General features: G+C 37.4%; 1 protein-coding gene across 1 annotated transcript in view; it reads left to right on the top strand.

Moving 5' to 3' along the window:
* The window catches only part of NRG4 (neuregulin 4), a 68103-nt gene that overhangs the window by 33605 nt on the left and 9259 nt on the right, over nt 1-25239 (top strand). The window contains exons 5-7 of the mRNA XM_064480674.1: nt 15673-15819; nt 20627-20706; nt 22593-22673. Of these exons, the coding sequence (XP_064336744.1) occupies nt 15673-15819; nt 20627-20706; nt 22593-22609 (244 nt within the window). The 3' untranslated portion in view covers nt 22610-22673. The remainder of the gene's footprint in view (nt 1-15672; nt 15820-20626; nt 20707-22592; nt 22674-25239) is intronic.

Raw genomic sequence — 25239 nt, 5'->3', positions numbered from 1 at the left:
GTAATTCTGTGTTTAATTTTTGGAGGCACGGCTATATACTGTTTTCTCCAGTGGCTGCACCGTGTTACATTCCCACCAGCAATATACAGAAGTTCCAGCTTCTCCACATCCTTGTGAACACTTGTTGCTCTCTGTTTTTTTAGTACTAGCCTAATAGATGTGAAGCAGTATCTCATTGTGGTTTTGGTTTCCATTTACCTAGTGATTAGTGATATTGAAACTCTTTTCATGTGCTTCTTGGCCGTATGTATATCTTCTTTGGAGAATTGTCCTTTCAAGTCCTTTGTCCAATTTTGAATTGGGTTTTTTTTTATTTATTGTTGTTAGGTTTTAGTTCTCTGTATGTTCTGGGTATTAATCCCTTATCAGATATATGATTTGCAAATAGTTTCTCCCATCTTGTGGATTGCCTTTTTATGCTGTTCATAGTGTCATTTGATGCACAAAAGATTTTAATTTTGACCAAGTCTGATTTGTCTATCTTACCTTTTGTTGCCTGTGCTTTTGTGTCATATCCGAGAAACCATTGCCAAATCTGTGTCATGAAGCTTTTGCCATGTTATGAAGCCTTTGTCCTTTGTTTTCTTCCAAGAATTTATAATTCTACCTCTTATATTTAGGGCTTTTTAAATTTTGAGTTAATTTTTGTATGTGGTGTAAGATAAGGCCTTTTGCATGTGAATATCCAGTTTTCCTAACACCATTTGCTGAAAAGACTGCCCTTTCCTCATTGAATGGTCCTGGCATCCTTGTCGAATTTACAATATGTGTGAGAATTTATTTGGGGGCTCTCTATTCTGTTCCATTAGTCTATATGTTTGTCCTTATGCCAGTATCACATTGTTTTGATTACTGTAGCTTTGTAGTAAGTTTTGAACTTGGAAAGTGTTAGTCCTCCAACTTTGTTCTTCACAATGTTTTGTCTCTGCAGGGTCCCTTGAAATTCCATATGAATTTTAGAATGGGTTTTTCTATTTTTGTGAAAAACATCTATTTGGTTTTTATCAGATTGTCCTGAGTACTTACATAGGTAGTTATTTTAAAGTGTGACAGATATTTTGTATGAAAACTGTAGAGATATTTTAAGGTTCTTGATGGTATTGTCTTCCTTTGGAGGGGATTTACATCAGATTCTGGCAAGTGGTCGGAGGTGCTGGTAATCACAGATGACCTAATCCAGCGTTTGGGATTATTCAAAGCAGAGCTTCATCTGCTGTGTCAAATAGTCTGTCTAGTTTACCATTTCATCTGAGACAAATCTTGGAATCAGCTTTTCACCTTCCAAAACATCCTGCAAGAATTTTAATTGGGATTGAATCTTTAGGTCAAATATGAGAATTGACCTCTTAATAAAGTTGAAGGCTTCCAGTTCATGAACGTGTTATGTGCCTTGATTTTATGTCTGTTTAACCTTCTTTCAGCAGTTTCTATTTTCAGTCTTGGTGTGGTGGTCTTCCATCTCTTTCATTAGTTTTTTAAATAGCTGTTTTAATGGTTTTGGATGATATTTTCAATGGCATTTTAAAAATTCATTTTCCAAATGCTAATTGCTTGTATATGGAACTAAAATTATTTTATACTGATTTTATATGTAATGATCTTGCTGAATCCACCTATTAGTTATGATGGTTGTGTATGTAAATAGTCCTACGGTGTAAGCAATCTTGTCGTCTTTGAAAATGGCGTTTACACTTCTTTCTCTCCAGTCTCTATACCGTTTGTTTATGTATTTTTTCCTGCTGCATTGCATTGGCTAGAATCTATGTCTGTCTGTTCAATAGAAGTGTGAAAGTGCTCATCCTTGTCTTGTTTCTAACCTAAGGAAAGAAGACTCAGTATTTCATTGTTAAGTGTATGAGCTTTATGTAGGTTTTTTGTTGATACCCTTTAACAGATTAAGGAAATTCCCTTCTATTCTTTGCTGAGAGTTTTTATCACAAATGGGTTTTATATTTTATCAAATGCTTTTTCTTTGCCTATCAAAATGGTCATATGATTGTCTTTTATTTGACTAGTGTGGTAAATTATATTTTTTACAGGTTGATGATGGTATGTTTAAGGTATATTTTGTACCTATATGACAGCATGTTTAAAGAATACATATTTAACAGGTACAGTGTGAGTTTTGACATAAGTATGGGGCTATGAAACCACATGCACAATCAAAATAATGAAAATATCCATCCTCTCAAACTTCCTAATGCCCCTTGGTGATGCATTTCTGCCCACTATCCCCGTGTTCTCAAGTAAATTCTGATTTGGTTCCTGTCACTATTGATTGCTTTGAAGTAGCTAGAATTTTATATAATAAATGGAATTGTACACTGTGAACTCTTTATAGGGTAATGCTAGCCTCATGGAATGAGTTGGAAAGTATTCCTCCCTCTTCGGTTTTCTGGAAGAGTTTGTGTAGGGTTTATAATATTTCTATCTTAAATATTTGGTCGAGTTAAAAAATGAAGTCATCTGGGCCTGGAGTTTTATTTGTGGGAAGAATTTTTAATGTAAATTCAATGCCTTTAATAGATGTTAAGTGTTACCTATTTCTTAAGTAGTCTTTGGTAGTTTATGCCTTTCAAGGAATAATTCCCTTTCATCTAAGTAGTTAAATTATTGGAAGAAAGTCATTCTTAATATCCCCTGATGTAGTACCACCCGACTGTTCAGTCTTTACAAATTGTTACAAAAAAAAAAAATAAATAAAAGCTTGGTTCACATCCTGAACTGCCTTGAATCTAGGGCAATGTTAAGGTTACCATCAGACTCCTTGGTGAGGGAGACACCTTCAGAACTTTAAAACACCAGTCTATATCATTGTGACCATTCAGATGTGCTTCCTGTATCACATCCACAGTGTCCATCTGAAGTTCATGTGCATCTTCCTATTTTGGCTGCTGAAGCACCTAGATAGTGTTGAATGTCACAGATGTCAGCACCTTGATAACATTACCAGGATTATTCTGAGCCTGAGTAACATGAGTCTGAAGACTGCTTATTGGCAACAGGTTTTAAGAGTGCTCTTTGGACAACATATAACTGACAAGAGGTGGTATGTCTGTCAATTTCTGTGGTGTTACATTTACATAGTGGCAGTTATCCGTATTCTGGAGCAGCCATTCCCAGTGTGTTCCATTGTTTAGTAGAAGCAGAGAGTGGATTTGGGGAGATACATAACATTGTCCCCCAAAGACCATACAAATATGTTTTCAGACCTTCTCACCTAAACTCCTAGCCAAGCTGAAGTCCAGAATCCCTGGGTAACTTACAGTTTTGTCCAGCAGATCCGGATTTGCAACTCATGGTCCAGCAATTAATTAACTAAAAGGTATTAGCCACTACCACTGTCCCACCCAACAGACAGTGATGGGATAGGAATGGGATAAATTCTGAAAGTTACGAAGTACAGGAAAATAGGGGAAATAGTCACTGGTCTATAGCAATTATCATATTCTGAACAAAAGTTGTGAAATCTCCCCCGAGGTGAAGTAGGTTCCTTGGTTAGCCATTCTGGAAGGTCCTCTGGGAAAAGCTGTCAAGACCATTGACCCCTTAGGCCTGTGGCTCTGCCCTGTAGGAATGTATATTCTTTAATCATTTTCTTCTAAGGCCATTGCTGAGGTAGTCGTTATAAAGTATATACCCTTGTAGGGGAGGGAAAAAATGTTTTTCCTCTATGCACCTTAGGTTCATTGCTTGGGCCTCTGCAAATTTGACAGAAACAGATCAACAAGAGAAAAACAAGTTTATTAACACATGTATTGTGCATATACACACGAGAGTATCTCGTGGTAACTCAAAGTGTTGGTTTAAACTTAGGGCTTATTTAGCATCTGAACAAAGAACAGTAAGTTTGTAGAGAAGTAATAAGACAAAGAAGCGATTTTAGGCTTTCAAGGGTGGCAAACTAGAAAAGTAAACATATGGGGAAAACTAATGGAAGACAGGGACTAGTTAGTGAGTTTTGTTACGTAGGTTCCCCTAGTGTCTCCTGGGAGTGGATTAGCGTCTAGCGTTGTCTGGTGATCAGGAGTTGTCCTGCCTTTCCTGGTAGAGAGGAGGGCAGAGACTTTTTCTTGTTTGGTTCTTCTCACTTGCCTTCAGCTGAAAATAATCCTTATTTCAAAGTGGCGTATTTTGGGCTGGCGAATGCTGCCACCCTCATCCCTCTTGAGGACTGCAGTTTTCATGGCCAACTTCCTGCTGTTAGACTTGGAGGTCTAGGAATTGCTTTAGGATTTGAACAGGCTTCTGCAGGCCAGGCTTGTGCTTTCTTTGATAATGCAGTCCACTGAAAAACTTACCAGGCTCTGGATGTTTCTTTATTTCCGCTCAGTTCTATATGTAAGTAGCCACAGCAAAAGATCTAACGTGAGCAGTTTTTTTTTTTAACTTTAAAGCTGAGATCTTTCACTTAATACCCTCTTAGTTTATTCCTTCCCTTCCACCTTAATGGTGGTTACCTTGAGCTTACAACTCCAAAACAACAGGCTGTTTGAGAAGGTGGCTGGCTTAATCTGATTTTGGCCTCTGAGCTGGCTACCTTTGTCTGGCAGAGATGAGAGTAAAAGTCCTGGGGCATGGGCTTATCTCATGCTAAAGTTTTTCCTTAGCAACCATCTCCTAAATTTGTGTTCGGTTTTGGTTACAGAATACATTGGCGTTGATGTTTTAAAAAATTAATAATAAATTCACATGGTCCAAAAATTAAGCAATGATAAGACACACAGTGAAAATTGTTGTTTCCACCTGTTCCCCTGTTGTGTCTGTTTTCTGCTCAGTCCTAAAAGTGGCTAATTTTATGTGATGTCTATCTTCTAACATATATTTATGCAAATCAACCTGAAGTCTTATTTTTGATCAATTTTATCACTGTTTCCTACTTTGCTTTTTTCACTTCACAGTACATTTTAGAGATCTTTCCATGGCAATGCTCAGAGTGCTTTATTACAACTGCATACTAGTATGTTTTATGACAGTCCTATGGTGTATTGAACCCCGCTGATGGATATTTGGATTGTTTCTCAAATTTTACTAATGCAAATAATGCTGCATTGGATAATCTTACATGTATGCATGCGGTTTTATAGAATGTAAGTAAATTCCAGGAATTTGACTGGGTCAGAAAACACGTGCGTCTGTAATTTGGGTAGATATTGCCAAATGGCTCTACATAGGTGTTTGAATGCCTGCCAGCTACGTGTGACGGTGTCTCATTTCCCAGCAGAGTCTGTTGTGTAATGTTGGACATTTACCAATCTGATAGGTGAGAAAAATGCTATCTGAGTGTTGCCTTAATTCTCATTTATCTTATGATAGGTGAGGTTGAATCATTTGCGTTTCTTTTTCTGTTGGTGTGTTTTTTTCTTCTCAGTTTTTCTATTTAAGTTGTCTCTTCAGGATCCATTTTTAGGGGCTTGTTTATATAATAAGGATTTGTGAAAAGATCTAGTATCTTTTGTTTTCCCTGAGATATGAGTTACAAATATTCTTTCACAGTTTGCCAATTATCTGTAACTTTACTCCTGGTGAATTTTGGCCACATAAGATTTTTAAAATTTTTACATAGTTAGTTTTAGCAGTCTTATATGGTTTTTGGATGTTGACTCATAATTAGGCTTTCCATATTCAAGTTGCGCAGAAAACAGTTAACAGGGCAGTCTTGAGACTGCTTTCCTTAGAAAGACCTGTTTGTAAAACTGACCCTTGCTGGTGTTTGGGAACTTGGCTGGGAAACAGATCCGTATATTTATATATACTCCTTATAATGATGTAAAATTCTCCTCTAAGTGATAAGGGAGTCTCACTGCGCCGAAATTGTTTGTATAAATAGTGTGGTTTATGCTGAAAAGCTGCTTTCCTTTTGGGAGTCTGGAATTCTGGTATGTGCTAGGCCAGGATGCCTGCGTGATGAACTCCCAGTAAAAATCTTGGGCACTGAATTGCGGACGAGCTTCCCTGTTAGTTAAAACTTCACACATGTTGTCACAATTCATTGCTGGAGGAATTGAGTGTATCTTTTGTGTCTCTGCTGGGAGAGGACCCCTAGGAAGCTTTTGTCTGATTTCCTCTGGACTCCACCCCATGTGCCTCTTCCCTTTGCAGCAGGTTCTGTGGGTAAGAAGTCATAGCGAGGAGTACGACTACGTGCTGAGCCCTTTGAGTCCTCTTAGCAACCCGTCAAACCATCCAACTTACCTGTGTTTTCTACAGGACTATATGGTTTAAAGTTTTCCTCGTACAGGTTTTACAGATTTCTTAAATTTGTTCTTAGTTACTCATCATTTTGTTTCTATTGTGGTTGAGGCCTTTTCTTCCGATCTGTAATTATTGTTTGTATGTAAAAAAAAAAAAAAAAAGCTGTTGATTTCTATATGTTAATTTTCCTCCACTATCTTTTTTAATTATTTCACTGTTTTTAGGAGTTTCTCATTTGATCCCCTTGGGTTTTCACGGTATACAGTCATAGCATCTATAAGTAGTAACAGTTCTACTTACTTCTCACTGTTGTGCCTTTTATTTCTATAGACTTGTATACGTACAGTAGTATTTTGTAGTTGATCAGATACTCTCTCTATATAATTTACTCCAGTTTTACAAATAAATTTCAGAGATCCACAGACCAGGCTTTCATTTAGTGCGTCTAACTTGCATTAACCTGTTTTCCATTTATTTGTTCATTTCCGTCTCAGACTTGCCCCACTAACACTGTTCATAAAATTAGGAAAGCAACAAGCAATCAGGCCACAGCTCATACTGAGGGATTTTTTTTGTTCATAAACATTATTGAACACCTTGATCCGCTAAGTGCCTTGAAGCACATTATCACTGGGTCGTCCCAAGGTCCCTTTTAGATGGTGTGAGGCTCCAAGTTTGAGTTGCGTCCTTCAGGCCGCTAGCCCTTTCCGCTGTTGTACACCTTGCTCCTCTTAGGAACATATGTTCTAATTTCTGTCCAAGGAAAAGGTGGCTGTTATGAGGGGCCAGGTGTGACACAGCGAAATTTTACCTTTTTACCTCTTTTTGTGTCATGATTCTTTTCCTTATGCTATGCATTCTTCTCACTGTTCTTTCTGTTTTAAAAATTCTTTCTGAAAACTTCTACACACAGGGAGATTTAAATGACAGGGTAGCTTAATATATTACTTTTCCCAGAGATAAGTGGCTTTTTAACTTTTTCTGCGGAGAGGCAATTGAGAGAAGCTGAATCTCAAGTTTCCACCTGTCTTGTTAGGAAGCCCTTTACCCATTGTCTCATCAAGGCTGCTACTAAGTCAGCCTCGTTAGACCCAATCCACGTGGATTTTACTAATTTATCACTTAGTTCTTTGTAAGGTAAAAGAAATGACAGTTGCTTTATTGCTTGACATTTTTTTTTGTATTATTTTTGAGATGATTTTCCTGTTGTATTGCAGCATACAAATGGCAGAAATTAACTCATGGCATGTTGTGATTCTGAAAGAAATTGCACTTTTCTTTACTTTTACATATTTAGTTGTTAAAGACAGGGTGGTAGATAGAAAAAATTTCAAAAGTATGATCTTTCTCTAGTAAGAGTTGATCCAGGATAGTTTGTTTTCTTATGATTTTTATCTTACCTTTAGTTTTCATGCGTACTGTGTTCCTGAAAATATGTCTGAAGGTCATTTCCTGGAAGTCAAATGGCAGAGCCGTGTAAAGGACTGTAGAGGCCTAACGTGCCATGAAATTCCCAAATATGGTAATGAGGTTTCAGCTTCTTTATACCTTGATAATCTAATTAAAAGGACAGGAATCTTCCCAGTCTCTGGAGTCTTGGGTTAGCCTTCCTGTTGTTATAACGTAATTTTTTTTTTAAAAAAAAAGGTGAAGGCATGATCTCATACAAATATAAATGAACACATCAAAGATATTATTCAACTCATTAATTAATGAGGGGACCAATAAGATGTTAAAAACAGTTGAAAGCAACAGATATGTATATGATCAGGAATACTGAAAGGAATTTACTAATACATGCAAAACTGATCAGTATCTACAGGGCAGTAATCAGTTACATTCCACCGGACAAAGTTCATTTGAATTTCTATGGAAAAGAATCATTTGTATTACTATAAGTTTTCTATAATTTACAGAGTTATAAAACAACTGGAAGACGATGAAAGATATAGGCCTCTGAAGAATCAGATCATCCAGAAGGGGGCGTGGGGTTGGACAGAACCAGTAATCTTTTTTTCTTTCTTTCTTTCTTTTTTTCAAAGTCTTTCACAGTTTTTTGTAACAGTCCTTCCCCCTTGTAATTATAATAATACCAACAAATTATTCTTGGTACAAAAAATGCTGGTGCAACAAGAGTGTAAATTAAACATACAGGTCACCTTGAATTCGCTTTTGCAATTCAGTATTATTGAATATTCAAAATTACAAATTTACAAAATTAACTTCTGTCTGAAAGTTTTCATCAAGGATCTTGGAATGGACTTTATAAGCCTCTATTTTTTTGCTGTCCTGAACCAAGCCTAAGAAACTAACTATACCAGATTTCACTTGTACATGTAAATTTGGCGAGTTTCTCTTTTCTTGGAGTTTCTGGAATTTGCAAAGGTTCTTGGCCTGCCAATAAATGACTTCTTTACCTCCTGTGAGCTTGAACCTATAAGCCAGACATGGAGACCAGTTTTGCTGCTTTGTAGACTTTGGATCCATATGTAAAGTCAACCTTTGTTATGTAAAGATGACTTGTCTTACCTAATTCGATGAGAGTCATTCTCAAATGTGACAGTCCGGGTGAGGCCTTGGTTGACCCAATGATTTGTCCTAATAAAAAGGAGAACAGATTCTTGTTGGACATATGCAAATAATTCCATTGCTATGAAAAGGAAGGGGACTCAGTGATAGTCGCTGAATTTGGGAGTCAGGGGATGCTTAATGAGAATCAGGTATCATTTCAAAATATTCTGTTTCATTTTACGGAAGTACTGTTTACTGAATTGTTGTGGGACATAGCTTAAGAAAAATGCAAAGAATTTTTTTTTCTAATATCAGAAAAATAGGTCACTACAGTATTAACAATATTCTAAACAAATAACCACAATAAATTCTCCCTCATCAGTTCGTTCAGTCCTATGTTCCTCGGGATCTTGGGCTAGCAGTCTGCTTTCATGAGGCTGTCTGCTTTTATTTTATTTTGAGACATCAGTCAAAGGGACATTTGTTGGTATAGTCACCCGGAGTGACTTAGTAAGCTCTGGCTCCCTGAACCTGATCACCAGGATTCTCTCAGAGGCGCAGTCCCAAGAATTGTCTGCGCACACAGCCACAAGCTCAGGCCAAAGAAGGTCCCTGATGCCTTGGCTAAGGCCAAGCTTTGTCCCCTGTGCACAGCAGTCCCAGTGTTGGACAGGTAGGAATCATCATTTAGCAGGTGATAACATGAAGACTGGGTTCTATTTAGGAGAGGCAATTTAGGAGTACAAACATGTAATATGTGAAAGGCTTGTTTTACAAAAGTAAAATAATTGAGATTGAGAATCACAATTGGAAAAATGTAAGAAAATCAACATTTATTCTGTTTCTGCATTTGACATGTTGCCTCTTTAATTGTTACTGCGTTTGTGTCTGTCAGCAGTTTTGCTGGACCTCACTGTATGTTTTACTAAATTCAGTTTCCAAAAGGAATTGTCTGGATTATGAGTTATTAACCATATAAAATTTTAAAGTTTTCTTAAGGTCAGTTGGTTACAGTAATCTAGTTCTTGGCACTCTTTTTAGATAAAGACTTCCGTTTTTTTAATCTGTAGATTTAGTAGAAAGTTATAGCTCAAAGAAAAAAAGTTCAAAATGCTACTGTAATATTAATCAGAACAGAGTCCTCTTCACTTTGACTCGGCGCTGCGCCGCATGCTTTGCTAAACATCGGCACTTAGACCGATCTTTAGAACCACCTTCACAGCAAGGAAATCTCAGCCTTGAAGCTTATAATAGAACAGTTGCAAAAGCATAAAACAACTGCTCTGTTTAGCTGTGCATTTTGTTAACACTTTTCATTTTAGTGACCTCACTTCTGATAAAGACTTTTCATTAGTATTCTCAGCAGAAACAACCGACACATCTTTCTTAACCTCACTGTGCTTAGAACGTAACTTAGAAGAGGACAGATCTTACTGAAATCTCACATTTTCCCAGATCACCTGCTTGTCAAGCATGGCAGAATATGATTATGAAACAACGGAAACATACCTGCTCCCTTCGGTCTACTTGCCTTCCACCTGCTTTTGTCTTCCTGACTTGTGCTGCTTGTCCAAGGGTAGAAACCACTCTTCAGAACTAACTCAGGCTTGCTCGTTGCTACTCCAGGAAGCAGAGTGCCAGTGAAGGATAATGTATCTCCTACTTTAAAGCGCCTTCATTACCTTCTTTGTTGCATAATGAAGTTACATCAGATTATGCATTTGCTTCTGAACTTTGGTTTTCCTTTTAGATAGCGTCTTTCTCATCCACTATTTCCTTTGAGAGGCCACTGAAAAATATCCCAATTTCTCATTGGTAAGATTTCATTTTCAACTTAGGAATACCATGCAAAGTGACAACTGTGACTTTTGTTCAGCTCTAATACTTAACTTCTTTTGTCAGGAAGTGAACTGATGCTGGCTTCTCTTTGTCTTATTCCAAGTTGGGGCATGAGATTTCCCCTGCATTAGAAGGTTGTTGAGAACTGAAGCCTGGGAAGGTAAGATGCCAGCATGAATACTGTCCATTTAGAACTGTGGTTTAATTGAGTGTCTGGTGATTTAAGAGCATAAGACATTCCAGTTGTTCCTGGATTTGTGGTCCTGATGACCTTTAAGTTTTACCAGAACATGTGAAAAATATCTACAGTTGGAAGGCCCATTAATACAACTTATTATTTATAAATTTTACATATAGTTTTTTATTTACTGAAATTATTACTTAAAAGGAAAACAGACATATACCAACTTTTAATATATAAATTAATCTTTGTGGTTTTTTATACCAAGGATGGTAACAAAATCGACTACAAAATATATTTTTAAATATATATATAGTAGTTTCAGTTTTTCTTCTTGATCATTTTTAAAAAATATATACTTAATCTTTTAAGAACCGTTGTGTTTTGTTTTTTGAGGCGAACAAAATAGGGTAAACAAAGACTTGAGATCCTGATTTTGTTCACCTGGAGAAAGAAGACAACACTTAAGAATACTTTTTAAATCACAGAATTTTGCCTACATACTCGAGTGAACCGAGCAGGATTCTATGGGTGTCTCTCCCCAAAAGTCATCATTGGAGAAGGCGAGCCAGTGCACGGGTTTGGTCCTGCTTTGCACTACTGTTGCTTGTCCTCATCATTTGTGTACACACTTCCTTCACTTGCTGTGCTTTAGCTTGTTTCAGTAAGTAAAATGTTTCAAATTTTCACAGTGATTTACTTAAGCAAAAAAAACAAAAACAAAAACAAAAACCTAACCCTTCACAATAAAACTATAACAATACCCTGTGTCATGACAAATACGAATTCTTCTCTGTGCAGAGTGTTTCATCCCTTTATACACAGATACACTCTGTAGTCCATTTCAACATATGAGTTGTCTGGTTAATAGTCAATCTTGAAAGAATCTAATAGACTTTGCTTTTTGACCGGACTTAGATTATACTTACACATTTTCAGTGCAGTAGTTACTGGCCTTTAATGGGGCTAATATCATATAAATATAACATTAAACAAAAATCTTGCAAGATTGAATAGCAGCTAAGTATCTCTAGATACTATTAAGAATCTACTAAATGCTTAGTGAGGTTACATTTACGGTAGCAGCTAATGAGTCACTCTTCCCTGACTTCTTGGCCTATAAAAATCTAGTAGGACTTTCACAGGGTTTTGGCGTGTTTGTATATTGTTACATGGCCCTGGACTCCTAAAGGGATTCAGGCCCATGTTGTCAGTTCAGGTTTCTGGAACACTCTAACAATTTATTTTATTTTGGTTTTGTTTTTACCATTTTTTCTTGGGTTTCAGTTTGAACTTTGATTACCAAAGAGCATTGGTCCAGTGGGAGTCAGTTCTGGCATATGCCAGTATGAACCTTTTTCTTTCCAGGATAGATTAGCCCAAGTGAAATGGCGTCGACATTGAGTCTCTATTCGGCTAGAGTGGAAGTTTATAATATAAGCTTGTTTCTTGTTTTTGAAAACATTTAATAGTAATAAAAACACATTGATCACCATGCTCTTAACTTTTTCTGGCTGTAATTTTTCTTAAGCATTTTATTCCTTGTAGTCCAACAGTAAGATGTAGACATGGCCTTTGTGAAGTAACTGCTTTAATTTCAGTTTCACCTGTGTAATATGTTTCAATGTTCAAAACCCTTTTTGACATTGTTTTTGATTCTGGCAGTAGCCCTGTGAAATAGCGAAAGCAGGTGTTATTTTGATGTTACAGTGTTAAGGAGTTTAAGTGACTTGCTCAGAGTTACATAGCCAACCAGCATAAGAATGGGATCAAGAAATCAGTTTTTTCTAGCTCACCGTTCAGTATTCTTTCTTGAAGCTGAATGGTGCTGTTTGTTTACATGGTTAAAAACTTGGTTCTTTGATCCTGCTAAAAGATTGCTAACATCGTAACAACTGGACTGTTGAACAGTGCTAATATTGTTACCTTGAATGCTATAGAAGTTAGTGAATTTATTTCATGTCCAAGGTACTAAACATAGCCTCTGGGTTTAGGGACAGATTATTGGTGGTATTCAGCCAGAAAGCTAACACATATAACTTGGATTCTGAGTTTTGGAATTTCTCACCTTGTTGAGCATTTGTACCTGTTCCAACATTCATCTTTCAGTTCGAGGAGAATGTGCGTGATCTTTAGTGCTTGGAATTCACCTCATTAGGTGGCATAACTGTTTGCTGTTTGGCAGTCTGAGCAGAAATGATGTCCAGGAGTAATTTAGTAATTTAATAAGTTACATAAAGACTGAAGGCTACTTAGTTCTGCATAAAAGGGTTGTACAATGCCTCACCTTTCTGCTTTGCTTCGACTAGTACTGCCGTTTACTTGTCTGTCTGGATCTTTTTTATTCACCCTTACTTATCCTTAAAGGAGTTGATTATGTTGGCCTGAAATCGTATATTTGTGTCATATTTTCAAAAATGAGCTCAAGCTTTAAAAGTGTAATCTTTGTACACCCTTTTTGGTAGGCTGTGTTTACTTTTTTGTATGATAAATACCTACTAAACATTTAAAATTAGATTTTAGGTTAGCCTGCTTCTTAGGTAACAACATATTTAAATTCCTCTTTGCCTTTCTCTAAATTCTGCTTTGGTTAGTTAAATAATAACAAGATTTGTTTTTTCTTGACTTTGCTTTATCTAAAGTTACCATCATCTTTTGACGTTCCCACAAGAGCGTGCGTTTGTTTCGCCCAGCTGTAAGACAACAGAGCAGCACTCTAGTGCTGACTGGTTTCCTTTAATGCCTTTTTTATTTGTTTGCTTTCAACCTGATCTGACCACTCAGCTTGTATTTACACCATTCTCTTGACTCTTTCCAACTCAAAGTATTTATGATCCAGTCAAATCACATGCAGTTACATCAGCTAGTCTGTCACCTTCTTCCTTGAAGTTCAATCTCACCTAAGCTTGAACAGCCTAAAGAAATTTGAGTAATGAGTTTATAGCTTTTTTTTTTTTTAAAGAACTCTTCCTTATAAAGAAGAACTATGCTGTCTCGCTTCAAGATTTATTTCTTTAGGGTTCTAGTTATATTTTCTCAAATAGAAACTGAACCCCATTTTAACATTATTTCAAAACTTGATAGTTATTTTAGAGCTATGAGGATTTTTTTCAGTGGCTAAATCTTTCCTATAAAAACCTTTGGGAGTCATAAATAATTACTTACTTACTGAATTCTATTTTTGAAAATTAGAGAAACTAGAAGAGTTTTTCTTTTATAAACTAAATTTAGAACTGTTTTTAGAAACTGTGCAGAATGTCCCTTTCCTTGTTTGCTTATTTTGTGATGGCATTTGTATTGATTTGATTTGTATGGCAGTCTCTGTGTTAACTTTCTAGAGGGGGTGTGTGTGTGTGTGTGTGTGTGTGTTTGTGTTACTTATTTCCTTTTAGGGAAGTGGTATGTGGGGCTAGAGGAGAAAAATTATTTTCATTTAATCTTTTTTCTCCTCATACTTGGTTAACTGATGTAATCTATGGAAAAATAAGTATTTTTTTATTTAGACTTAAGGTAATTGTGTTATGTAAGGTGTTTTACTCTCATTTCAGTTTGCCACTCATATTCTAGCCTTTCTTTTCCTTTCTGTGTCTCCTCAACTCTGTCTTTGCTTTAGTTTGAGAGAATCACAACAGCGTCTTTGCTCAAACTGTCCCCCGCCCCCGTGGAAGCTGTAACTACCACCACCACTACCTCACCCTGGGAGGACCGTGAGGTTCATATGTGTCATATGCTCATTTACGTGAAATCGATCCCTTGTGCTGTGTCTTGATGTCCTTTCATTTATTTGTATACTGCGTCATTAGCCTCCTACGTTAGTTGTCAAGCGTTGTTCGGAACTAGCTCCCGTGTAACGTTCTAGGCCTGCAGCCTTGTTAGTCTAAGGTGGGAGAAGGGGAGATAACATTTGTAAATACTTCCTAAACTGGAAAGAAGTGAGGGGGGGGGAGTTAATTTAGTAGAATAAATGTTTCTATTTTTGGTAATCCCAGTTTAAAGAATATGTGTGATTACACGTGTACACACACGCACACACACATATACACACACATACTTTTTTATACAAAACTATTGCTGAGTGCAGTTTACTCCATAACTTCTTGGGTTGCTTTAGAAATAAACATTAATATGTATTAAGATACTATTCTTTATTTTAACGGCAACTGTGAAATAATGGAATTTATTTATATCAATCTCTGTTTTCTAATCTTTGAACATATTAACAAGGAAAAAGGAACTGATTGATAGTACCAAAGGTTATGGTTCTCTGTCACACAATTTTAAGGAGCTAAAAGTAATTAGCTTTAAAATATTGGGCTGGCTAATGAAAATAGCAAAAAAAAGAGAAAAAACTCTAGAAAAGGAAAGTAATGAGGTATGGATTAGAATTACCAGATATGAAAACATATTATAAAGCAACAGTATTGAAGCAATGTGGTAGAAGCCCAAGATTATAATTGCAGATCATAAAGAAATGCTGTTACGTATACAAACTTGACACATGTTAAAGGAGGCGCTGTTAAACAGTAGGAAAGGGAATGATTATTTAATAAATGGAGTTGGAATAATTAAGTAGCAATGTTGAGGAAAAATACACTTAGACCTATAGCTATACCAGATATAACAAAATAAATTTCAGATAAACTTAAGTGTGGATGATTACATATTGAAAATCTAGAAGATAAAAGGACTGAATATTCTATAATTTTTCTCGATTTTCTAAACAATTTGAAAACTGGGAAAGGAAGATGGCAAAGTTTCAACTGCATGTGCTGACCTGTTTTATTGTAACGGTGCCTCTGTGAGCATCGCAGGAGAGCATGCCTATTCTGTGTTTACAGTCTGAAAATTAGTCTTCTGTTTTTTCATACGAGCTGGAAACCTTATGCTTTCTATATTAATCAATGGAACAGAGAATGCAATTCTTTATCTAAAATTTTATTCTATAGATGCATTGAAAATTATACAGGAGCTCGTTGTGAAGAGGTTTTTCTCCCAAGCTCCAGTATCCAAATCAGAAGTGACCTGTTCACAGCTTTTGTGGCACTGGCTGTTCTAGGAACTCTTATCATTGGAGCCCTCTATTTCCTCTGCAGGTAAGCAGAATTGAAACGTGGTCTTGAAAACAGTAATGCGTAAAGTAGCTGTCCTACTAAATAATCAACACGCCCTTTAGCTTTAGATTGTTTTTTCCAGGTAGTGTTTTCAGTTTAGAGTTAATTTCTCTAATACGGTTTTTATTACTAAATTAACAAGGCATTTTTGGAAGGATCTTAGGCAGTCTCTGTTCTTTGTCACTGTCATCATCAGTATTTACCTTGACTTTTCTAAACTAGTCTGGTAGACCCACATTCACTAAAGTGCTCATGCCAAGCACACCTAACAATTTGGGCTAGGTCTATTTAAAGTAAATTTTGAATGTGAAAGAAAAGAACCATTTTATGCAACACACTGTAAACATAAATTTAAGACATATGGTTAATATCTAGGGTCCGCTTTTTATTTAGTGCCCCCTACGTGCTAGGCACCGTGCCGATAAGCATAAAGAATACAGTAGTAAAGTAGACATATTCGCTAACCTCATAGAGATTTATGTCAATTTGGAGAGAAAGACAAATAGGCAGGCAATTAATTTGAGAAGACTAGTAACTCATAAGAAAGACAAAAGGAAGATTCATTCATGTGCAGAAATGCTATGCACTGAAGATTACTTTCATTCATTAGTTTTGGTCTTCAACTTTTTCTGAAATTTTGTGAAAATAAATGAATATAGAATTTATTAAATTTGAGTTATCTGATATCCTCTCTTATTATTAATATTTATTAAATGCACACTATGCTATCATAGATATTTGTGCAAATGGAAAATGGAGCTGAGGTATCACAAGAGATATAGGTGGGCTTGAGAAATTTATATTCTAAGAAAAGTAACATATATGTGAAGTTATATTTCATAAAATCCTCATTTCTGAAATACTTTACACTATAGAGTAAATAGATTGGGAGAGAGATTGCTCCTTTAAAATATGTGGTATTGGTATATAATTTATTCTAAAACATATCATTTAAGCAATCTGTTTTATGTCTCATAATTTTAGCATCTTACTGCTTTAGATACAGACGTTTAAACACAAGCTTATTGTGTCAGATTATATTTCCTCAAGATAGCCACAGTAATCTCTCTCATTCCCACATGCTCTTTGGCAATGTGACCTTGCCACTCTTACATCAAGAGGTAGAGTTTATTTCTCTAAATCTTTGAATCTGGGCAGGCATTAAGACTGCTTTGACCATAGAATATGGTGGAATGATGCGGTTCCAGTCCAGGGCATCGCCTTTAAATGCCCTGGCAGCTTGCATCTCTGTCTCTCATTTTTGGGCTGTTCTCACAGAATCAGCCACCATGTGGTGAGAAGCCTGAACAGCACCAAGAACCAGCTCCAGCTGATCTCCCAGACAGCGGCAGCGCCAACTACCAGACATTTGAATAAGCCGTCTCAGACATCCAGCTCAGTTGAATCTTTAGTTGACACCACATTTAGCTATCAGTTGACTACAAACACAGAGACCCCAAGCAGAAACTGCCCAGCTGTCATCCCGCAGAACCGTGAGAGAGAAACTGTTTTAATCCACTGAATTTGGGTTGATTGTTTATACTGTTAAGATAACCAAAACCCATGTTTGGAATAAGGTTTTTTCTTGGCTTTAAATCATGACTGGAAAAGTGATAAATAATGATTTACTATTTTATGCTATCCCGCTAATATTTTGTTTAATAATATGCTAAGGAGAAGACCGACCGACTGACTCCTTCAGCACTCACGCTAGTGCTTGGCTGGAATTAGAGCATTTGCATGAGTTGCTGACTGGATCATGTACTTCTTGTAACAGCGGTCAGGAAAGGCGAGGTTTGGCTACAGTCACTTATCAACCCTAACAGTTTAGTGGCTTAAAAAGATAAAAGACTGTTTCCCATTCATGGTATATAATTATCACGGGTTGGCAGGCAGGGCTTTGCTGATCATAGTTGCTTAAAGTCTCAAACTTACGGAGCAGCCATCATCTTGATTGCTGTTGGTTGCTACGCCAGAGGGAGAAAGAAGCTCTGCAGGGTTTATGTATTAAAGGAGGAAAATCTTTTAACCTTCTCAATAAAACTGGGAAGAAAAGAAAAGGTATCTACAAAAAGGTGTCCAGCAAGCAGCGTATGCAGATACTTGATGTACATTTATCCCTTGGTATCCATGGGGCCTTGGTACCAGGAACCCCAAGATACCAAAATCTGAGGATGCTCAAGTCTCTTTATGTAAAATGGCATAGTTTTGGTACATAACTCACGTATATCCTCCCATGTAGTTAAATCATCTCTAGATTACTTATCATGCCTAATACAATGTAGGTGCTAGGTAAGTAGTTGTAAATACAATGTAAATGCTATGTGAATAGTTGCCAGCATAAGGCAAATTCAAGTTTTGCTTTTTGGAATTTTTAAAAAACATTTTCAATCCGAGATTGCTTGAATCCGTGGATGTGGAACCCTGGGATACAGAGGGCTGACTGTAACAGAAAGGGTATTCCAGTGCATTGGGGAAATAATGGACTTTCCAATAAATGGTATCGGCATTATTATTTATCCACTTAGAAGAAAGTAAAGTTGGAGCTTTGCCTCAAAGCATACCTCAAAATCGGTACAGGCAGCTTTAAAGAGCTAAATACAAAGCGCAGAGTGAAAACTCTCAGAATGTGTAAAGACTGTTTTTGCGCCCTCGAGGATACGGATAGATTTCTGTAACTAGATTCAGGAAACACAGATGATAAAGCAAATGGCTGATAAATTTGACTGTATTAATATTGAGAAGTTCTAGTTATCAAAAGACACTTTTTTTTTTAAAGAAGGCCTAGCTACAAAGTGGGAGAAGATGTTTGCAACATATAAAAACAGATGTATCTATATATACATGTCTTGAATATCTGAAGAACTCCTACAGACCTTTAAGAAAAAGGTAAACCTATAGACAAGTGGGAAAAATAAAGAAATTTATAAAAGACGAAGAAAGTTCCATAAAATAAACATGAAAAAATGCTCAACCTAATTATTCAGAGATATGCAAATTCAACCCACAATCTGATACCATTATTTCACCCATGAGATTGGCAAAAAAAATTTTTTTTAACCCCAACAATATAAAATGTGAGATTTTAGAGTTTTAAACATTTTTGAACACTCTGAATCAGTTTCCACATTGTAAAGTTAAGTACATGTGCTACAACCAAGCAGTTTCCTGTCTGAGCATACACGTTAAAGAAATCCACACACGTGTGCCAGGAATTTACAGTCGAACTGTTCATAACAGCAGAAAACTGGAAAGTACCCAAGTACCCATCAACAGAAGAGTGGACAAATAGGTTATGTGTGGTGTGTTGCTGTTAAACAATAATTACATAAGCAGAAATGAACTCCAGTTACACAAATCACCTGGATGAATCTTAGAAACATAATTTTAAGTGAAAGAAGCCAGTCACATAAGAAAACCTAACAGCCTGATCCCATTCGTATAAAGTTTAAAACCAGACAAAACTAATGTGTTGTCCAGGGTCGTATAGTTGGTAAAAGTACAAAGAAGAGGACAGAGGAGACTGATCAGCACAAAACACAGAGTGGGGATCACCTCCGGTGGGGGGAGAGGGAGCGATTAGAGAAGGCATGAAATGCTAGTTAGGTTATTTCTAATCCTGTGCTGTGTACATAAGGGTCAATGACTGATTTTTAAACTAGACATAAATATTTTTGTTTACTCTTTTTCTATGTACACTTTATTTAGAAAATAACTGCCATATGAAAAAGTTAAAACATTTTCATTTTTAAACATTTGGAAAATGAGTATAAATGTAATAAATGAGAAGAATGGCATCCTTAACATTCTTACAAAAACAATGTCATTGAGTAATTCTCAGATATGGTTGCAGTATGCTTCAGGTTGTATCTTTGCCATTTTTGAATGACAGCACAAGCAGAGGCATCCTTACATGATGCTGTGTGCAGAGACGTGTCTTATCAAGTGCAAAATTAATTTGAAAAATAACACGAGTAGCTACTGCTTGTAAGAATCTTGGCATGAGACTGGGGCTTGTGTGCACTGACCAGATGAAATGCATTTGTCTGAAACGTGGTTTTTCAAGAATTAAAGCAAATCGCAGTTTACTGTAATATTTTGGGGGGTCCATCAGTAGTTGAAATTGCTTTAAGCTGAGGTCCTTTTGAAATTTAATAAGTTATTAATGCCACCTTTGAATGAGGTTCAAAATGATAACCTACTAACACTGAAACACATTTCATTTTGCTATGGTAAATGTGGGTTTGAATTCATTTTCACTAATATAAGGCAATACTCTAGGCACAGACTTATTTTAAAAAATGGAAAGGAACTGTACACTCCAAGAGCTTATTTAATATTAAAAGTGGTTTTTAAAAACTTGGTCATGAACCCCTGAATACAGTTAGAACCTATAGTAATAGACCAGATGGCCAAAAACATTGATGAATTGCAACCTTAAAAAGGTACAAGTGAGTTTTTAAGTAGTTGACTAAAGCCACCGCACGTCACATAAGGGTCCCCACTATTGAAAACTAGCCATTTTAAGAAGAGCACAAAAACATTACACTGAAAACAGTTCTGCTGTCTTAAGGGGGAAAGTCTTAGGGGCACCGTCATCCGGCGTCCCCACAGACGACCTCCGTGCCCTGGTGGACTGGTTAAGTAACGGGGGACGGTTTTAGAACAGCCTTGGGGGTCTCAGTTACGGAAAAGAAAACGAACCTCCAGATACTCAACTTGAAACTTTCTTTCTGCACTTCCATGTACCCATGTTCCTTGCGTGTGTTTCTTTCCTCTTTACCGTCAGGAAGAGCCACCTTCAGAGGGCCGGCTCCGTCCAGTGTGACCTCAGCCTGGTGGAGACGAGCAGCACCGGCGCCCACCACCGTGAGTAAACGCACAGCGAAGTGCTTATTTTGAAGCCCTGGATTAGCTGGTGGTGGTTACATGTAGGGATGTGGGTCTGTCCAAAAAAGGGTGACCCTAAAGCTTTGTCCATGGGTTTTGAACTAAGCTCTCTTTTTCAGGTGAAGGTGAATTTCCTATTAGCTGTATCACACAAGCCATTTTTTTCCCCAAGGAAAGCCATGCTATCTCAGTGCGTGAAGTTACATTGCTGGCCATGCTGTGTCACACAGATTACTGTAAGAGACTGACTTCTCCAGAAGTAATTGCAAGTGGGCTGGTATACAGGCAAGAAGGAGTTTTTATCTATAAAGATAGGCAGATCTTTGGGAAGCTTGTAGGTCAGTTCATGTTTTAAAACTGTCATTAGACTTCTGCTTCTGGCCAAGATGGAGGAACAGGGACTGGACTTACTTCCTACTTGATAAATTTTAAATAGACATCATACGTGAAGCAGTGGTTTTCAAGACATTGGGCAACAGGAAACAAAGGATCGTGATTCCTGAGAGAGGGGAAGCAGACGGGGTGAGCCAATGACGGCCTCAGATTTTTGCCTTGAGAGAGCTTCCGGGCTGTGGCACAGGGTGGGGGAACCCTGGCTGAGCTTGGCAGACTCCCTTAGTTGAGAAGATGAGCTGGGAGTCCAGAAAGATCAGTGTGGCTGCAGTTCACTGCATGGAGTACTGGAAAAGAGAGAGCCGCCTGGAGAGAGGGTCCCGTAGATCTTCAGTTCAAGTGTTCAGCTGAATGAGGATCAGCACACACACAGCCGGGAAGTACTTGCGCTCAGGGAGTCACCTGAAAGGGCTGGAGGTCCCCAGCACTCGTACAGGGCTGGGAGCAGTGTCTGTTCTCAGTAAGACGACTGAAAATTCTAGTTAGTCACAGGGCATCAGGTGGAAGACACAGGGGAGCGTCCCTCCAGGAGTGGGGAATCATGAGCCCCAGGCGGAGCGCTGCTCAGTCCTGCCTCACGAACCTGAAAAACAAGAACTGAAAGAATTAAATTGTTTCCAAATAACCTAACTTCCTCCCAGATCAAAGCTCAATAATATAAAAAAAAAAAATTCAGTACTCAGCAGGTAAAACTCACATGTCTAACATCCAATAAAAATTACAAACCTATTGATTTAACAGACACAGAATCATAGTGTGATAGGCCACCATATGCACTTTCCTGAGAACTCAGAGAAGGGGCTTAGCATGTTGCAGAGGCCCATTTTAAAACTGGGTTAGTTGGGTTTTTTGTTATTGAGTTGTTTGAGTTCCTTATTTATTTTAGATTTTGACCCCCATAGATATGTTTGCAATTATCTTCTCCCATTCCTTAGGCTGCACTTTCATTTTGTTGATTATTTCCTTTGCTGTGTTAACCTTTTTTAATTTGATGAAGTCCCTCTTGTTTATTTTTGCTTTCATTGCCTGAGCTTTTGGTGTCATATCCAAAAAATCATTGTCATAGCCAATGCCGAGAGCTTTTCCACTGTATTTATTCTAGGATTTTTAAGTTTTCAGGGCCTACATTTAACTCTTCAATTCATTCTGAGTTGATATTTGTGTATGATGCGCTTTTACCCCTATAATTCTAGATAAATGAAATATTAAAATAACTGTTTACGTGATAGTCAAACATAGGATTTTAAGTGTAGGATTTCTTATGCGTTAATCACAAATATGTTTTTTTTTAAAGTTTAACTAACATTCTTCTCTCTTCTTACTGAGTGTCAAAGAACCAGTTGCTTCTTAATATATAGCCCATGAAGGAGACAAAAATTTTTCCCAGTTATTCCAGAAATTAGTCTTTTCCTTTGTATATGCGACCAAAAAAGGAGCAAAGAACGTGAGTGGATGTTAATTCTTTTCCATAGGTCATGGAGAACACTGAAGAAATATCGCAGTGAACCCACATCACTGCTTTGTTACAAAGGCAGAAAATGAACCACCATAAGGTAAAAGAAATGGAAAGATTTAACCCTTCTTTGTTCCCTGACTGACAGACTTAGTTATCATCCCGTGAAACCGTCAGGCCCGCAGCGAGGTGGGCGTTTCTGTAACGTGTGCCACTAGGTCGTGCGCAGCTGGCCAGCAGGGCGGTGGGGGTGGTCCTGTGTGGAAGGTGCGCTGGTGCAAACATGCTTCTTCCCAGTAAACCCATGTGGTGAGGCAATCAGAGGCAAACTTTCTCACAACTGAGGAGAAACTCTTAGTAGTGTATTAAGAAAAATGATGAGAATCCTTTAAGGGCAAGGAGCGGCTGGTGTAGTGGCTTCTGCCCAGCCTTTGCCTGTGTTAAGCTGTCGGGGGAACTGCAGGTACGGGGGAGCTACGCACACGTTGCGCCTGGTGATTAGGGAAAGCACTGATTGAAGAAAGCTACCTCTAGATCATATTTTTAACAGTGATGAAATGGTTTCTATTAAAGCAATTGATTTTAAATATCTGTGTCTGAAAGGAAGAAACAAAGACCCAAAAGTTTAAGTCTACAAAAGATGGACTAATTCTCAGTGGAGATGCTAGTGGAAATTTAGGATTATTGTTTTTGTTACTTCTCAGGTTAAAAAATTCCAAACTTGTTTTCCCATAAGCTTTTTTTTTTTTTTAAGGCCATGATTTTGCCGAACATGAGGTTTCCCTCTTATTAGGGGCAATGTAAAGAACTCATTAGGCCAGATCAATGTCTCCAGTTTTTCCAACTGTGTAGTTGCCCTAAAACTTAACAGAAACCAATAGTGACTTTCAGGATGTATGGCAGTAAGCAGCCGTGGAGGAACTTGGAGCAGTGAGTGTTGCCAAGGTCTGGAGCTAGCGGATAGACGCGGTAGAGGAGCAAGCACCGCTGAACGTAACAGCCCACCTGGGACCTCCTCCCCGTCAAGCCAGTTTCTCCACATCCTTGCCAACACTTGTTTTTGGTTTTTTTAGTAACAGGCATCCCAGTGGGTGTGAAGTGGTATCTCGTGGCTTTGATGTGCATTTCCCTAATGCTTAGTGATGTTGGACATCTTTTCCTTGTTTACTGGCCATCTGTATATTTTTGGACCTATTTATCCAAGTCCTTTGCTCATTTTGAATTGCGTTGTCTTTTGTTGTTGTTGTTGCATTTTAGTTCTTTATGTGTATCCTGGCTATTAATCCCTCAGTTGGTACACGATGACTTTTCCCACATTCCAGCCCTGTGTGGGCACACCGTGAACTGACTCTGTCACTAGCACCAGTGATTCATTCATTCACCCATCATTCACTTATTTAACAATTACCTGTAAGCTTGAGCCACTGCAGTATACAAAATGAAAAACCCTCACAAAATCTTTTTTTAATTAACAGACTTTATTTTTAGAAAAGTTTTAGATTTATAGAAAGATTGAGACTGTAAAGAGTTATATGCTACCCTCTTGCACAGTTTCCCCATTAAACATCTGTGTAAAATGTACTAGTGCGCTACATTTGTTCACGTAAGTGAAACAACACTGACACATTAACAAAATTCTAGTTACATTAAGGCTCCTCTTTTTGTTATAGTTTTATGGATTTTGACAAATGCATGTTATGTGTCCACCACTACAGTATCACAGTGAATAATTTCACCACTTTAAAAATCTCCTGTGCTCCACCTACTCAGCCGTCCCAATCTAGTGGTAACCACTGATCGCTTAACTGTCTCTGCAGTTTTGCTTTTTATAGAACGTCACATAGCTGGAATCACATAGTACATAACCTTTTCCGGCTGGCTTCCTTCAATTAGCCACATACAAATTAAGATTCCTCTAATGTCTTATGGCTTGATAACTTTTTTTTTAATAAGCTATATGATTTTTTTAGTGGTTTAAAACTTTTTTTAATATAAAAATATACATAAGATTTACCATTTTTAAGTGTACAGTTCCATGGCACTAAGTCCATTCACATCAGTGCAGCCATCACCACCATCCATCTCCAGAACTTCTTCGTAATCCCAGACTGGACACTGTACCCATTAAACAGTAACTCCCCCAGCCCCTCCTCCCCTCAGGTCCTGGTAGCTGCCATTTTACTTTCTCTCAAGTACTTGAATATTCTAAATACTTCATATAAGTAGAATCATGAATTTGTTTTTTTGTCTGGCTTATTTCATGCAGCATGTCTTCAGGGGTTCATCAACAGTATATAAGAATCAGAATTTCACTCCTTTTATGACTGAGTAGTATTTCCTTGCATGTACATACCACATTTTGCCTATCTGACCATCTGCTGATGAACATGAGTTGATTCCACCTTTTGGCTACTGTGAATGATGCTGCTATAAACACTGATGTCTAAATATCTATTCAAGCCCTTGTTTTCAGTTCTTTTGTATAAATACCCAGAAGTGGAAAAGCTGGATCAAATACTGATGTTTAATTTTTTGTGGAACTACCAATACTGTTTTCTACAGCAGCTGTACCACTTTATATTCCCTCCATCAACGTACAAAAGTTCCAATTTCTCCACATCCTTGTCAATACTATTTTTTTTAATAATCCTAATGGGTATGAAGTG

Source organism: Camelus dromedarius, chromosome 29 (genome assembly GCF_036321535.1).
Source record: "Camelus dromedarius isolate mCamDro1 chromosome 29, mCamDro1.pat, whole genome shotgun sequence".
Taxonomy (NCBI): Eukaryota; Metazoa; Chordata; class Mammalia; order Artiodactyla; family Camelidae; genus Camelus; species Camelus dromedarius.
The sequence above is the reverse complement of the archived record's forward strand: the minus strand, read 5'-3'. Positions and strand labels throughout refer to the sequence as shown.